This window comes from Marmota monax, unplaced genomic scaffold (assembly GCF_021218885.2).
Source record: "Marmota monax isolate L192 unplaced genomic scaffold, Marmota_monax_Labrador192_F-V1.1 WCK01_AAM20220418_F8-fsc00049, whole genome shotgun sequence".
Lineage (NCBI taxonomy): Eukaryota > Metazoa > Chordata > Mammalia > Rodentia > Sciuridae > Marmota > Marmota monax.
Window position 1 is genome coordinate 12,009,822 of NW_026694221.1, and position 17,451 is coordinate 12,027,272.

The following is a 17,451-nucleotide window of genomic DNA, read 5'->3' on the forward strand; positions in this document are numbered from 1 at the left end:
CCACCCAATTTTTTCTGGAGATATATTATTATCAATGTATTATTTGTGTAGGTTTCCAAATCACCAGTGAAATAAGCTATTCATTTTTACCAAGGTGGTTTTTCTATGTTCAAGGTAAGTTGTTGTGTAGTAGTAACAATGTCTTACTTAAATGTCATGATTGGATCAGTGGTTTTACAAAACAGTTGCAATTTTATCAAGATGGAAATATTCATTAAAAATCATTTTATGCAAGTCAACTATGAAACTTAGGAAATTCTTAACATTCAGTAAGCTGCATTTTAGTAGTTTGTGAAATTCTTGTACAGCATCCTTTTTATTATGTTGACAATTTTTGTCAGTAATATTTTTCTTAGTCTGCATCTTTCCTCTACAGATCTTCATTCATTTGCCCATTTTGAAATAGTCCATGATGGCGTTTATCAAGTAGTGTGCTGATAAATGTTTTATAGCCTGATCTAGGTGAATGGGTGGGTGAAACTATGGTGGTTTTGAAAGTTTCTGTGATGTAGATACTTGTTATTGCTGGGTATGTCTTCAAGATACTAACATAATGCTTTTGAACATGGAACATGGAAGAGATAGGCTTAACAGGCCTGTGCAAGCTGAGTTGCTCTTCACCATCTTATCCCATATTGCCCCTTCTTCTACTATGAAAGATTATGAATCATGAATGATTTTGTATTTGTTGTTATTATGTGTGTATGTATGATTTTGAGTACAGCAAGCAAAAAATCCTTATGTGTATAGGCATTATCATGACATTCTAAACTCAAGTAGTGACTTAATGTGTAACCCTACCTTTTTCCATTTTTTCAGTTGGGTGGAAAGCTTTGGACATGAGGGACTTGGATTACTACTAGACATTTTGGAAAAATTGATTAGTGGAAAAATGTAAGTACTGCAAAAAATTTTCAATTCAGTTATATTTGTATTTCCCCTTTTAATTCCAATACTGATATTTTTTATATTTATACAGCCAAGAAAAAGTTGTAAAGAAGAACCAACACAAAGTCATACAGTGTCTAAAGGCCTTGATGAATACACAGGTATGCACATAGATAATTAGTATTTGTCCATCATCAATTCTTATATGAACTAGATATTTGTAATATAGGGTTTTATTTGCATTCATGAGATGTATTGTTCTCATGTGCTTTTCAGTACATAATGGAGATATTGAATTGGATTCCAAGTTTGTATGAAACAAACTATCCTGCAACATGAGACACTTGGGATTGAATGGACTTTTTATGCTGTGTAAATCCTCATATGTAGATAAATTCTCTCTTTTCTTTCATTCCCCCTTCTCGTTTTTAAATCCCTTCTTTTCTTTCATCTTCTTTTAATTTTCAAAAATACAGAATTATCCAACTTAGAATAATAGATGATTATTAAACTTGATTATTTAAAAAATAGTGTAATGATAATTATTACCAAGGATTCAAGTTGGAACAACTTAACACTTGTATACATTCCAGGGAATTATAATCTATAATGAAATTAATGTCAACAGGTCTGAGAAGATTCCAGAAATGGAGCAGTCTTGATTAATACAAATAATATTGAGACCACAAATAATATGGAATATCTGTAGGATTTTCATATTTAAAGAGAATACATTAGAAAGGAGAGATGTTTTATGTTCTTTACTGAAGTTGCATTTATCTGTAACATTTCTTTTTTTCTTCCATGCATTGTTGACAATCAAAATTGACATTATTTCCTGACATTACTTCAGTTTGAACATTTAAGTATGTATACTTCACAATGAGTGAAGTAGTACTGAACATTTTAGTTGCTGTTGGACCTCAGAGAAGAAAATTTTATTGATGGTGTTTGCTGATATTTGTTGCATGCAAACTCTGTATGTTTCTGATTAATTTCAATGTATGACATTTTGCCTTATTCTATTTAAATAAACTTTAGACTACATACTTAAGTACTAGTACTTAAATTATTAACATTTCTTCCAAAACTGATGATGGAGAGATGTATTTTCCTACTGAGTTCATAGCACTGCTTTAGGAGACTCCTTCTAAAGTGAGAATATAGAAATTAGAAATTTTACCTGTGATAGACTGAAAGTAGAGACAAATACAAGGTACATTTTTTAAAAATCAAATTGTTATGTGGATCATATTTTGAAGAATATCATATCCTACCTAAAACATCATCTTCAGTGGCCTGAAATTCTGTTAGGTAATAATGGGCCTCATGTAGAATGCACGGGGAACCTGGCATTGGTCTCATTTTAGAAAAGGCCAGTTATATTACCCAGAGTGGTTCCTTGATATTCAGAAAGTTACATCCTTAGATCTTCCAAAATTTGTCACACTTCTGTAGCCTATAATAGCTTTCATTAAAAGCACTTTAATTGCTATCACTGGTAAGTTGGCCATTTTGCATGTAGAGTCAATAGTTTTGGTTTCTCTTTGCTTTTATTTTATACATAATTGAGAGTAACTTTATACAAGTTGGTGGTATTTCTCTGTTTAGTTATAGATACTGAATAGTGACAATCAGGCCTCATTCCAATCCCATGATTGGATGAGCACTATACATTTTTACATGAACCAAATCAGAGGATACTGCCTGTGATGGGTCTTTGGAGCCACAGGATGACAGTTAATGCCATGAAATCAGAAAATGCTTATATTCTATCCTTCTCACACACTATTTTAAGAGTCAGAGGGTTTTGCAGAGAAAGTAGGTAGTACCACTTGAAGGACATCACCATGAGTCATCTTGAATGGCTGGAGGAGCTACATGGTTCTGATTCAGAATGATAGACACTGGCTAAGGGCAGCGAGGTAGGTGGGAAATGAAAGGGAAATGCTGGGTACAAGCTTTCCTTAATCCTCAGGATTTTGAGTACAAACTGAGCTCTTTGGTTCTTGGTAATCATTGACTGATTGACCTTGTGAACCAGATTTAAATGGTACTTTATAATCTGCTGACAATTCCTATGATTATCAACGCAAGTTGTAGTTTCTGTTCCAATGCCTGCTGTTTTGCTCTGTTTCCAGTCCTGGGCGTCACAGAAGTGAGCATTTTATGACTGGCTTAGCTGTTTCTGTAAACATTCTCCCATCATGGAGACAGAGAAGTCTTTGTGAAAGTCTTATCCTTGGGTACTTGGCCCATCCACTGGCTTGTACTTTCTCCACTGTACCTGTGTTTCTTAGTGGTTTAAAGCAAATGCAATATTTTCGCACAGTGTGAAGGTTTCTTTACATAAATGTCAGATGCAAGGCAAGAATGTTATAAATAGGCCTTTATAACAGTCAAAGCAGTTGGGTCTAAACTTGTTATGCTTTGACTTTGGTGCTTATATGTACTGCTAATTTCAAGTCATACTTGATAGGTTTCTAATTGGAATCAAGGCCTCTTTTTAGTGCCTAGTCGTGTCTCAGATCAACCAGTTTCTTCCTCCTTAGAGGAATCCTTTGAGATGCATGATAGGTAAATGATATTATTCAATTGCTTTTGTTCAGCCTATTTTTTTTCACACTTATACAGATTATAAATATGCCCAAGAGATGTATACAATCTTAAACCACCATGTCATTAATATAGCTCTTCATTTTCTTATTGGATGTAATGTCCTGGCAGCAGCAAATAGATGACCCTCATCCCAAATTAACATTTGTGTTTACAACTGCATTGCCTTCTTGATGATTACTATCATTGTGATTAGGATACAACATTTGCTAAGGCAGTTTCTACATGGGACCTTCCTCAGATTGTCCTTCAACTTTTGCTGGTTTATAAATATAGTGTTACTCTTTAGGCCTGCACAATATAATATGGTAGTCAAATGTGGCTTGTGTGTTTGAAATGTGTCTAATCTGAAATGAGATGTGCTGTACGTGTAAAATACACCTGGATTTCAAATAGGAAGAAAAAAGTGAAACCTCTCATCAATAGAATGTTTGATATTTTTTATATGCTGAAATGATTTTATTATAGTGGATTAATTTTATAGAAAATAGTTTTACTTATTGGTTCAAAATGACAGATTACTGCACACAATGTGGTTTGCCTTGTGTTTCTCATCAACAGTGCTGTGTGCTTACTTATGCATACAGCTCTCTTACCAGCCTTCTTGCCCAGGAATAAATTCCTCATGACCTCGGTGTCTGTTTTAGTATGGTCTGTTTTGCTGTTGGAAAATCTCATTTTACTCTTGTGTTCTCTGTATTTGGTATAGCCTCATAGTTCTTGACATAATGTGAATACTTTTGTGAATTTTTAATGTGCTACAGGCATGCATGTTTTCAGACTTTACTAGTTGTGAGAATGTATTCTTATAAAAATTTCTAAATAACTGCATTTCGATTTAGGCATGGTTTTTTCAATTAACTCCTAACATTTAACCTCTTGTTTCCAAAATAATATAGTATGGCTTAGAAAGAATTATGAGTGAAGAAAGGAGTCTTTCCTTATTGGCCAAAGCCATGGATCCCAAGCACCCCAGTATGATGACAGATGTGGTTAAGCTCCTTTCTGCTGTGTGCATTGTAGGAGAGGAAAGCATGTAAGTGTTCTTTGCTTTTTTGGTCATGGTAAATAATAAGCTTCAAAAGTTTATTCATTTAATGGTATCTATTCATTTAAAATTTAAATACATGTTGAATTTTATGTAAACATTTGATTTAAATTCTGATTGACTAAAAAGAAATGCTGAGTAATTTTTTCTCTTTATCCATATGTTATGGGCCAAAATGTTCCATTGAAAAACGGATTTCTTCATCATAGTTTGAACTGTTTTGAATTCAAGCACTATGTGCAGACTGAAAAAATATATATATATATATATATATATATATATATATATATAGGTTCTATTTAATTTTTTTGAGATAGAATTAATTCAAGCTGTGTGCTATGTATATTCCCTTATAAAAACAAACATAGGTATTTGAAAAATCTATATGTATATTTTGGAAATTTTATATGTGATAATACTGTACTCCTGAGGGTACAAAGTCTTTGACCATACAGTACATACTAAAGCTTTAAAGCAGTTAACTGTATTTCTTAGACTATTGTACTTATTCCAGATAATTATAAACTTTTTTTTCTTCTTTAAAGGAATTTGGTCTTGTAATTATAAGAAAGCATATAAATGCCTTTTGAAAACGATTAAAATGAATGAACTGAACAACCAAAAGAACACAGACATCTCATACAAGAGTATGCAGAGCCCAATAAGCAGAGCCTCCTGCATTCCTTTGAAAATCTGCCTCAGGGAGATCCTGCTATAGCCAGTGGGATTGAGCCAGTTTAGAGGAGCCACAGTTGCAGAGTCAAAGGCACCACTTAGGCCTGGTTCCTTGTTCCCAGTGTATACCCAGTGTATACCTGTAGTGTATATCTGTAGAAGAGGCTTAGTTAAACCCAGCTATTGTCCCAAGCATGGCATCTGGCTTTAGTACTTTATCCTTTGCAGTTTTAAAATATCATGTTTTTTGTTGTGGAAGTCTAAGAATTAATGTAGCATCTATATACATGTTGATATACATATATGATACTTTTTTAACTTCTCCTTCCTTTCTCCCTTCTCCTCCATCCTTTCTCCTTATTACTGCCCTTCTCCCTTCCCTCCTCCTTTTCCTCTCTCCAGATCCTCTTGGACTCCTGTTTTTTTTTTTTTTTTTTCCTATTCTCCTTCTTTTTTCTTTCTGTTTGTCCTCCTCTTCCTCTCTCTCTTTTCCCATTTTCTCTTTCTTTTCCTTCCTTATCCCTTTTCTTCCTCCTTTCCTTTTCTCCCTTTTTTATTGCTTCTTGACTTCAGAATGGGTATTAAAATAATGTAAATAACATTTAGAACTTTTTGCCTCCATCCACAAAATAAGCATCTATAATAGCTTAGATACACATTATTCTTTACAAGAGGAGGAGGCATATAGCTCTTGCATAATTATATTGTACATTTGAATACTTAAAGTATCTTACTGTGTATTTTTGGCTATTACAACTTCATTTATTTGAAAGGCATTGGAATGTATTGGTGAGAGCTTTTTTTGCTCACTGCAACGGGGCTGTCTGGTTCCAGAACCTTGTTCCACAATGTAGCAGATGTGAGCCACCAAACAAGTTGCTTAACCTTTTTCTGCTTCTGATTCCTAATCTAGTGTGGGGATTAATAATAGTACTCACTTCATGTGTTTTTTTGTATACATTAATTCACAGTAAATTGACTCTACTAATGATAATCTATTGTGTATTTCAAGAAAGCTAGAAGAAAGGATTTTGAATGTTTGTTTTTACCATAGAGAAGTGACCTAAGTTTGAGGAGATAGTATGCTTATCCTAGTTTCAGCATTCCACGATATATAAATATATAGAAACATGACACGGTACCCTACAAATTTGTATAATTTTAATGTATTAATTAAAAAGTTAAAAAAATATTTAATATTTGTAAAGTGGCTCAAATAGTGCCTGATAAGTGGTAAGTGGTATATAAATACTTGACGAATGCACATTTTCGTAGGGCATTGTCAGGATTAAATGAATTGAAGCATAAATTATGCTTAGAACAGTGCTTGGTCCATGGTATGTACTCAGTAAGTTACTTCTAAAAGTGTTACTGGTTGCCTCAGCATATAGACACCTATAGCAGGATGAAGCAGTTGCATGATGGTATTTGTGTCATTTGCAATTTAATTAATAGACTTTCACATTTTCAATAGCCTTGAAGAAGTTTTAGAAGCTTTAACTTCAGCTGGAGAAGAAAGAAAAATTGACAGATTTTCTTCTATTGTGGAGGGCCTTCGGCATAATTCAGTTCAGCTGCAAGTAGGTTCCATGTATATGAAACCTATACATAGATTTTGTGAAACTATTTTGTGACTGGTTTGTATGTAAATACTATATTATGAAACTGCATGCTACTTAGTATTCTTTTATAGTATTATTTTTAGTGAATGTCTAGAATTTCAATTTGTATTGTTATAATTTGTCTTATAGATGTCTTGGCAAACATCTATGATTACTTCCTTAGGTTACTTTTCTAGGAGTAAAATTACTGGTTTTTCAATAAAACATATCACCATAGTTCTTTAAACTGTTTATTCTATTAGGCTTAATTATTAATATTATTTTTAAGCAGTTTCATCAATTATATTAATTGAGGCTTCTCATTGTTTTAATTTTCATGACTAATAAGCTGAGAGTTTATATGAGTCACAATAAAATTGAAAGTCATAGGGCTGGAACTTTACTTCTGTGGCAGATCACATTAGCGCTGGGTTTGATCTTCAACATCACAAAAAAGAAAAGAAAAAGAAGGAAAAAAGAAGAATCTTAGGGTTATATGAGATATTCTTAAACTTTTTTTTTTTTTTTTCAAAAAATTTACATTTAGACTTAAATCATTTTAGTATTCAGCTAATATTCATCTAATTCTCCTTCAAAAATATGAAAACAAACAAGAAGATTTTTGGTATGATTGTTGTGATGATCAAACTGAGCATTTTTAAATAATATATTGATAACTGATTCTCATTTCCAGGATTTTAACAATTTATTTGACCTGGTTGTGATGTGGCCTTGGGAGTTTTTAAAAGAATCCTTAGGTGATTCTGCTGAGCAACAACTTTTGGAAACCAGTGTGCTAATAAGTATGAAGCACATCTGTTTTTAATTATATGTAAAAAAAAATTATATGTAAAAGTTATAATTGTATTATTTTTTTCTTTTTCAGTACTAAGTATTGAACTCAGGGGCACTTAACCACAGAGCCACATCCCCAGCCCTGTTTATGTTTTTTTATTTTGAGACAGGGTATCACCAAGTTGCTTAGGGCCTCATTAAGTTGCTAAGGCTGGCTTGAACGTGTGATCCTCCTTTCTCAGCCTTCTAAACTGCTGAGGTTACAAGCTTATGCCACTATGCCTGGACTCTACTTATAGTTGTTTTTTTTTTTTTTTTTTAAACTTTAAATGTTCTCTGGTGCTTGATCCTTTTATTGTTTCTAGTTGTGATAGGAATAGAAAATCCAAGTCTTAAAATTAAGAAACATTAAATTAAAATTAAAAGATGTTATTTAAAGCAAAATCAGATGATGTTAGAAACTGTGAAGCTGATGAATTTGACTGTGACATATCAGCTGACAACAATGTGAGTGGCTGGTGAGGGACCTTGTTGCTGTGATTTGTGTCCCTCTGCAGTAGGCAGGACTGAGGATCTGAATGTATGTTCTCTACTGCATGTGTCCAGCTGCCATGGGCCTGGAAAAAAGCCCCTTTTCACTCATTCTGCGCTTGGCAGATGGCAGGGGAATTAGGGACTTGCCTTTGTTCTCCACTGCTGACACCTGTAGTTTTGGCTTCTTGTGTTGGGGTCATTTAATTCATATTCCTTCTTGTTCTACTTCTGTCTCTTCTTTCTGTTCTTCTCTTTTCCTTCCTTTCTTCCTTGAATCTTTTTGATTTCCTCTTGTATAGGTGTTCTTTTTCATCCGATGTTTTAAACAGTTCTGGCTTACTATCCATAAGATTAAGACATTAACACTTGAAGAAATTTTTAAAATTCTATTTCAAAATTGAATTTAGTTTTTGGGTGGTTTTTAAATAAAGTTATATTTGGATAAAATTCATATGTCATATTATTTACCCATTTAAAGTGTGTATTTTTTTACATTCAGATGTATTAATCACAATCAATTTTAGAGTATTTTCAATGCTCCCAAAAGAAAGTTCTCACCCCTTAGCTGTAACCCCCAAATTCCTTCATTCACTCTAGCCCTAGGCCACCAGTAACCTACCTTCTGTCTCTATAGTTTTACATATTCCAGACACTGCACATTAATATAATCATGCAATTATTGGTTCTTTGTGACTGGCTTCTTTCATTTAACATAATATTTTCAAGGTTTATCTTTGTTGGAATGTGTATCAGAGTTCATTTTTTTATTGCCACCTATTATTCCATTATATATTGAATACACCATATTTAATTTATCAGTTGTCAGACATTTTGGTCATTTCCATTGTTTGTTACAAATAATGTGGCTAATTACATTTGTTAGGATGATTTCTTTTTGAACTACCTCTTATTGGCCTTATTTTATGGTAATGATATAGCAGTGTAGTAGAGGAGGGATAGCAGCAACACTCGGCTCCCCCTCTCCCTTTTTTGGTACCATTGATTGAACCCAGAAGTGCTTAACCACTGAGCTATATCCCCAGCCTATTTTTAATTTCGAGTTAGTCTTGCTAGGTTGCTTAGGGCTTTGTTAGGTTGCCAAGGGTGGCCTTGAACTTGTGATCCTCCTGCCTCAGCCTCCTAAGGTGTGTGCTATCTCACCTGGCAACATTGACCTTTGATAGCTATGGAAATCATGTATTTGATTCAATTCTTGAGAATTTTTACAATGGTATAGATGGTTGATTATATTTGAAACTAATTGGTTTTTACAAAAATAATTTGTTAAGTTGTAAGTAATTATATTTTCTGTTACACTTGGTGGTATTGTACTTTTTTGATGTCCTTCAAATGCTGAAATAAATTTCTTGATGCAGTTCTTAAATCTTAATTTGCATCAAGAAAAGTTATGTTGGCATCATTTAAAATCACCTTTTCTCATTTTCTGGGGACATTCCATGTTGCTGATAAAGAGTAGATAATGGGAAGAGAATTCTAAATTTTAATTTTCGCTGTTCATTTTATTGTGGGTTTTACCCTTTAACAAAGGCTTCTTATTATTAAGCCTCATGTTTGAAAAACTAGGAGATGGCAAGCTTAAGAGTAAAAGGTACTATTTGCAACAAGGTAATTTAGCTTACCTCACCCCACCCTCAATTAAAAAAAAAGGTAAAATAGATTCTCTTCTGAGGATTACTGATTATGCTCTATTTTCATTAAAATTATGAAGCAACACTTTACTAACATAAATATACTTTCTTTGAGGGTTTCTGAATTTTCTACAAATTTGGTTATTTTAGAACTAGCTGATTGTCAATTTTCCCATAAAGCCATTGTTCTAAGTGCCCATTTTAATCCATTATCTTCCTAATTCATATTTATTAAAATGAATTAATCTGGGTGATATTAGCAGATCATCAAATTAAAAATAAAACTTGTTTGTTACCAAATAAAATAGAAACCAATTGTTTGCTTTTAAATTGGAGAAATGGGAGATAGTAATATAAAGAACAATGAGGAATTTTTTATTGCAATGTATGTTTATAGCAAAGTGCTTTTTAAAGGAAAATTGTTTGATTTTCTTTAGAGTGTTATCATAATAAAGATAATTTGACTTCCTATAATTTTGATAGAAAATGAGTGTATTTCCCCCATTTGATATAGTTTAGTAATAAAATGAAAAACGAAGTACCCGAAATATCTTATACTTATTTTCAGATGTTAGAGAGTCTCATTTTCAGGAAAGAAAGTATAAACAAAAAAAACAAAGGCTAAATGTTTTCTCTGATATATGGATGATAATTCCCAATGAAGGGGAGGCACTAATGAAGAATAGAGTTACCTTAGATTAGGCAGAGGGGAGTGAGGGAAGAAGAGGGGATATGGGGATAGGAAAGATAGTAGAATGAAACAGACATTATTACCCTATGTACATAATATGACTGCATGACTGATGTGATTCTACAATAAGAAAAATGAGACCTTATACCCCATTTATGTATGATCTATTGAAGTGCATAAATGCATTCTGCTGCCATGTATAACCAATTAAAACCAATAATAAATATTGGAAATTGCACTAATATACTTCAGTTTATTTTCTCAAATATGTCAGGAAGATTTCTTCAGATGCAAGCAACCTAATCCATTCTAGGCCATTTAAATAGAAAATGGTATTGAGTACCTTATAAAATTTTTCAAGGCCCACAGAACCATGTATGGTTGGTATGTAATGTACAGAAGAAGAATGCTGTACCACATCACAACAATGTTCTCAGAAACATGATCCCAAACACTACCCTGGGTAGCACTTGAGATGCTAGGATCAGAGATACCTTCTGCCACAGATGTCCTTGGAGAACCACACTGTCTATCATAGGTCCATTTTTGTGTGTGTGTGATTGTTCTCTCTTGTTGGCCTGGTCTTACTTAGAAGAGGTTTGGAATAAATATAGAGTTGCCTATCTCTAGTTTTTGCCACATTTTAATTTTCTGTTATCTCATTTCTCTCTCCTCCTTTCTATGTGTGTCTTCCATCTTCTCTTGTGAGAACTGTATTTTGCAAGGGGATCTGGATTTCAAAGGGTTTGTTGAAACCCTTGCTGTTGTTCATAGAGTTGATTGATATGTAATGATATGTTTATGTCAGGAAAGGAATAAGTGTGTGAATCTTAGTTTGGTTTTTTGGACATTTGGTTTTTCTTCTGTGTACGTGTTCCTAAGTCTGAAATAACAGGAAAGCTGCACCTCCTCCCCACCCTAATTGTGTTTTCCTGATCCAGTCCCATTGGAGTGGTAACTGAACTTGAAGGGTTCCAGGTTTCCCACTACTTGTAAACTAACATGTTTAATGGGTGCTGTCAACAAACATAAACTTCTAGGTCAAAAATAAAGGCTCTTGTGTTAGCTTTATTGCAGCCCCCATTTCCAGAGCATGAAGCTCATAGTGTGATGTGAGGAAGACCAGTTGCAGTATGGTGTTGAAGGAGATAAACCCTGACCTTAGGGGCAGGGACAACAAGCAGTTAGCTATGATCTTATTGATACAGGCTGTGATGAAATCTGTTAAGTTGCCTTGTAGACTATATAATAAAGACTCCTCCAATGAGACTGAATCAGGAAGTAAGTTACTACAATACATGCAGAAATGTGAAAGGCTTAGGGAGACCTTAGCACAACAGTTGGCTTTCTCTTTAAATTTTTCAATTGTTTTTTCCACAAGGCTGGTGTATTAATTTATATACAGACTGATATGTTAATGATCTCACAGTCTTCTGCTTCAGGAAGGAGGAAGTCCAGGGCAATTCTTTTGTGCAAAGCAACCCTGGCCAGTGACTTAAAGCTGCCCCAAGTGCTGTCAGGGATGATGTGGTATCACTGATTATCTCAGCTAAAACCCAGGAAAAATTTCATAACAGCTTTTTAAAATGTCTGACTTTCATTCCTGCATGAGGGGGAATATAGTGAATCATCCCATTCCACCCCACCTTTCTTAGATTAACCGAAGGAAGCTTGACTTTGAAGTGATTTCCAAAGTTATCTGAATACTGCATGGCACACTGGTGGTGTTTCCCTAAACACATAATGTGTCAGTTATGATATTTTTGAAAAGAGAGGCAAGTTAATGCCTGTCTTTCATATGAGTTGTTCTCTCTTGAAGACACACATGGCATTTTTGGAAGGAAAATGTTGTTTATAATTGTTGGGGACCCCCAGTTGGAATCATTGTTACCCAAATGGCTATAGGAGACAAGGCTATCAGCATGGCTTTCGAGCTGGCTGATAATCTTTATGATTCTTAGATTAAAATCAATTATTTCCTGAACTTTCTTTTTGGAGTGTCTGTCTGAAGACAGTCCAGTCTGTCACTTTGATCTGTTTCACTCACCCATCTCATAGAATGATTGACCTAGGGTTATGGGGGTTGAGATACGGCAGACACGTGGAAATCCAGAAAGATATTATGCATGGTAGGTACAGGATCCATAGCTGTCTTCTGCTATTCTGACAGAATGCTTAGTAAAGTTTAGCTATGGTGGTCAAATGGCAGAGCTCTCTGGTGGGAGATGGTGAGTGTGCTGTAGGAGAGGAACTTTGAGCTTATGGAACCTGAATCTTCTAGAATGAGCGGTAAGCATGCTGAGTCTATGCCAGATGGTGACTTTATTATATTGGACTAGGAGCTTGCCTGCCCTTTGTTGGAAGGAACAATGCTGCCTCTATCCTCTGAGGTTGTTTGCTATACTTAAATCTAGAACAAAGCCCATCAATGCCTCTACTGCAATACATGCAGAAATGTGCAAAGCTCAGGGAGAATTGTCTTGAAATAGAACAAACTGCTGAGCTTCTTAGAGTTGTCTTCTTGGTTGATTTTCCTTCAGTTGGATGCTCCTAGTGTTATTTGTATACATTCAGTGTACTTGGAATGTAGAATGAATGGAACGAAACTTTCTTTAATTCTGGTTCACGTGATACAAGAGAACTTTCCCTATTTGAGTTATTGACTAAAAAGAAAACATGTTTTCCAAAGTTTCTGAATCTAGAGGGAGGAAAGTTCTTTTAGAGGGCAAATATGAATAAGGGAAAAGGCAGACAAGCTTGGTTATGAGAAGGGTAACATTAATGTCTTTGATACTTTAATGTGAATCTAGATGTAACTAACATCTTTTGCTCACTGAAAATATGCTTAATATCTTTTTATTTAACTGCCTCCAGCCTTCAAAAAATTTGCTTTACCATATTCTTTAGACACTGAAAATTAGATGGGTTTCTGTTGTACTTTTGTGGACCTCTTTTTTTATTTTGCAGTAAAAATAACTCAGATCTGCAGTTTGTTTACTTTTGTTGAAATACATAGCCATTGTTCTCTTCAGTTTTTTTTTTTTAATGTGCCATTCTGTGGCGTTACATACATTCACATTGTTTCGCAACTATCATATCTTTTGATTTCTTAAGCTATGATGATAACATTGATGCAGTCATGGACAGGGGTGGTTAGTGGATGGTATGTCTTTCTAGAATGTCTATGGGAGGCGTTCTATATCTTAGAATGTATTTTCCCAAAAGGCAAAAGCCAGGAATATTATCTACCCCCTTGGTGTCTTGGAACTTTACTAGAGGAAGGCTGTGTGTTGTGCATGGGGCATTCACACACCTCACAAAGCATGAGAGTGTGGAGTGTGATCCTGTACAGAGGACAACAAAGGGAAATGAAGTATTCTGTTCAATAATAACCCTTAAGAAAGGGTTATATTGGTAGGACATAATTTCTCGTTTTTCTGAGTATACATGTTGCAGAATCATACTGGTCAGCATTCACATATGTACATACAATAATAATATCTGTTTCATTCTACTATCTTTCTTATCCCCGTATCCCCTCCACTCCCCTCCCATCACTTCCCTCTACCTAATCTAAGCTAATGCTATTCTTCCCTAGTGCCACCCGCCTTATTGTTGATTAGCAACTGCATATTAGAGAAGACATTTGGCCTTTGGTTTTGTTGTATTGGCTTATTTTGCTTAGCATGATATTCTCCAACTCCAACCATTTACTGGCAAATTTCATAATTTTACTCTTCTTTAAAGCTAATATTCCATTGAGAATATGATATATCAAAGTGCATAAATGCATGCTACTGTCATCTATAACTAATTAAAACAAATGAAAAGTACATATATAACAAAAAAGAAAGGGTTATATATACATTTTTTTGAATATTTTTTAGTTGTCGATGCATCTTGATTTTTTTTTAAATTTATATGTGATGCTGAGGATCGAACCCAGTGCCTCACACATGCTAGGCAAGTGCTCTGCCACTGAACCACAACCAGAGCCCCAAGGTTGTATTTTTAGTTGTAATACTTTTCAATCAGATGATTTGAAAATGATACTCTTGTTGGAATTTGCTTTGTGAAATAAGGGATGTTGGTCTGGTTCCTCTGAGAAGAGGAGGTTTGGTGTGTGAGGGATTGGGCGAAATGCCTGTGATGGTCTTTGGAAGAGGGGTCTGGAGGGGCTGGAGAACCATCCAACTTCACGTAGGTCTGACCCTAGATGAGGAAGAGGGAGGGAATTGAGGAAGTGTCTCAAGCTGCCCTGAAGTTCTAGGAGGAATGGCCAGGACACAGGGGAAATCCTTGATCCAAAGTCCTGTGTGTCTCAGAAGTAGCCCTGTGTTAAAATTTATTTGTTGTGTTTGTTCAAGCATGTGGCTGAGGTGCAGCTGAGAGTAGCTTGTGAGAAGTGTGGCTTCTGTTCAAACACTGTGATGGGATTGTTGGCCGTTTATGCTCCCTCAGTCAAAGGTTGAGAGTTGTAATTAAATCTTTTACTAACTTAAAAAAAAATCTTTTCAATCCTTGGATTTCATTTAGTTCAATTATAAAATATAACTTTGGAAATTGTTTGGATTTCAATTCTTATGTGTCTCAGAACGTAGAAAACACCAGGATCTTTTTAAAATAATAAAAAAAATTGAGAACTTTTTCCTGTTATATATAGTTTTGGGTTCATTAAAATATTAAAAACAATGAAAGATCTTTCTTGAGTTGTAATCATTCTATTTTGAACTTGTCAATGGTCAATTATTATTAGAGGAATGAGACAAATCAGAGGTAAAATGCCTTTCTGGATTTAGCCAAATTTGTTTGTTTTCATTTGATTTTATTCTTTCTACTCCTTAAAATTCACCGAATTTTCACGCTTAGTGAAAAACCAAATGCAGAATACAGAGTATGAATTAGAGGGTTTATTTTTGTATTTTTATTTTTGGTAGTGGGGATTGAACCCAGTGGTACTTAAATACTGAGCCACATCCTCAGGCCTTTTTATTTTGTATTTTGAAATAGGGTCTTGCTAAGGCTGACTTTCAACTTGGCAATCCTCCTCCTTCAGCCTCCTGTGCTGCTGGCATTATAGACATCAGCCATCATGCCTGATTGGAGAGTTATTTTTAAAGAACCATTATTGGGGCATCCTAGGATAGAGAGATCAGTTTATCTTTATTTCTCTCTATTTTGGCATCTACTTTTATTGAAGTTTGCATCAATAGGATAAATATAAAATTATGAAAGAATGGAAACACCAAACAATAGAATGAAGCAGTAAATAATATGCTATTATCCTAAATGATGTTATAATACCCATAAAATAATATTCCAATGTGAACTCATTTTCATATGGAGAACTTCTAAGAATAAGCTAGTGATTAACATTCCCTAGAATTTAAAGATAATAGTTACCTTTGTTAATACTGTGATAGACCACTAGAAGGATAAATTTAACCTGTGGCTCAAAGATAACTGCAATGTCTTTTAAATAACCAGTTAGCCAATGACTGGTATGCGCCAGATATTGGAACTACAGAGATGAATGAAATATATTGCTTTTAAGACTCTTATGCTCAGGAATGAATTTAAAGCTACCTAATTATTGATATGAAATTTTTCATTTAGCAGTGTCAACAGAATGCATGGGATCATATAGGAGAAATTGATACTGCCTTGAGAGGAAGTATTAAATGGTTTAGAAGAATCCATGTCATTCAGAGGTCCTATTCATGTAACTTATAGTCCCTTGAATATTGCAATTCGTTTCTTTGGGTGCATATGTGGAGCATATGCAGTTTTCAAGCTCTGACTTCTTGTTTTGCCATATCATTTATAGAACATTCAATTAGGAGATTAAATAAAATTTAAGAACTTTACATCTGTTGATATCCTTTACTGTTTCTGTGTCTTTCTACATTATGTAGTCTGTTTAGTTTTTATTCTGAATTAATGCATATGTATATAGAATTTAAAAATCATTAGTTTCTTTATTTGTACTGGAGGCTAAATATTTCTCTGTAAGCATCATTTACTCATCTTAACTTGATAAATGTGAAATTTGATTGTGCAAAGAGAGACAGATGATTTCTGCTATTGGGTAGGGAAGATGAATAACATTCTAAACTGTATCTTCCAGGATCAGATAATAAGTATTTGCAGATTCTGATAGAATTTTTATTTAAGTATTTTCTGGTACTTGTTTTCAATCTGGATTTATCTCCTGAAGCTGTTAGGATTTTACATTGTAGTATAGCCATCATTTAAACTTGTAAAATCATCAATGTACATCCAGGATGAACATGTTGAGCCAAGAGTGAACTTTCTTCAGACAACTTGCTTTTGCTGTTCCTGAGAATACCAACAATATAGAAAGAATCTGCTCTTGGTGGTCTTGGAGCAACCTGAACTGGCTTGTGGATGGGCTCAGGCATTGAACATGTTTATGTTCCTTGAATTTTGTGTCTTAACTTATTTGTCCAGAAAAGGTCAGAAACCAAAGGTTAAAAAGTCATAGTACAGAGTTGAGTACAAGATAGTAAATTTTGTCTAGCTCCAGAAGGAGGTGAATTTTGTCACGTAATTGAAGCCATTTCTGTAGCATAATACAAGTTAATAGAGGTCATATTTCTATAAGCATGGTGATTGAATAACTTATTCACATTTCTTGAGTTTCTATTAATATTTCTATTATTAATCCCCAGTTGACAAACTATTTTTTTAATGAATGATTCCTAATGTACATATTAGTTTCAGTTTTAAAAGCAGGATTTATCCTATTCTTCTTTAAAACCTGTTGGCTTCCTTGCATTTTGTATATTTGTTATGGTTCCAAATCCTGTCAGTTAAACAATAAATGTGGGAGGCTTCTTGTAACTTCTGTTCTTCTACCTCAACCAGTGTTCAAATTGTATCAGTTTTTCCTGTTTAGATTTCAAATGTTATTCCAGCCCTTCTTACATTGCT

At 34.2% G+C, this 17,451-nt stretch overlaps 1 protein-coding gene across 3 annotated transcripts in view; it reads left to right on the top strand.

The window, feature by feature from the left end:
* The window catches only part of Diaph3 (diaphanous related formin 3), a 481,958-nt gene that overhangs the window by 135,909 nt on the left and 328,598 nt on the right, over positions 1–17,451 (top strand). For all 3 annotated transcript variants that reach the window (XM_046466464.2, XM_058586107.1, XM_058586106.1), the window contains 4 exons: positions 820–894; positions 980–1,049; positions 4,404–4,540; positions 6,702–6,807. In XM_046466464.2, coding sequence (XP_046322420.1) covers positions 820–894; positions 980–1,049; positions 4,404–4,540; positions 6,702–6,807 — 388 coding nt within the window. The remainder of the gene's footprint in view (positions 1–819; positions 895–979; positions 1,050–4,403; positions 4,541–6,701; positions 6,808–17,451) is intronic.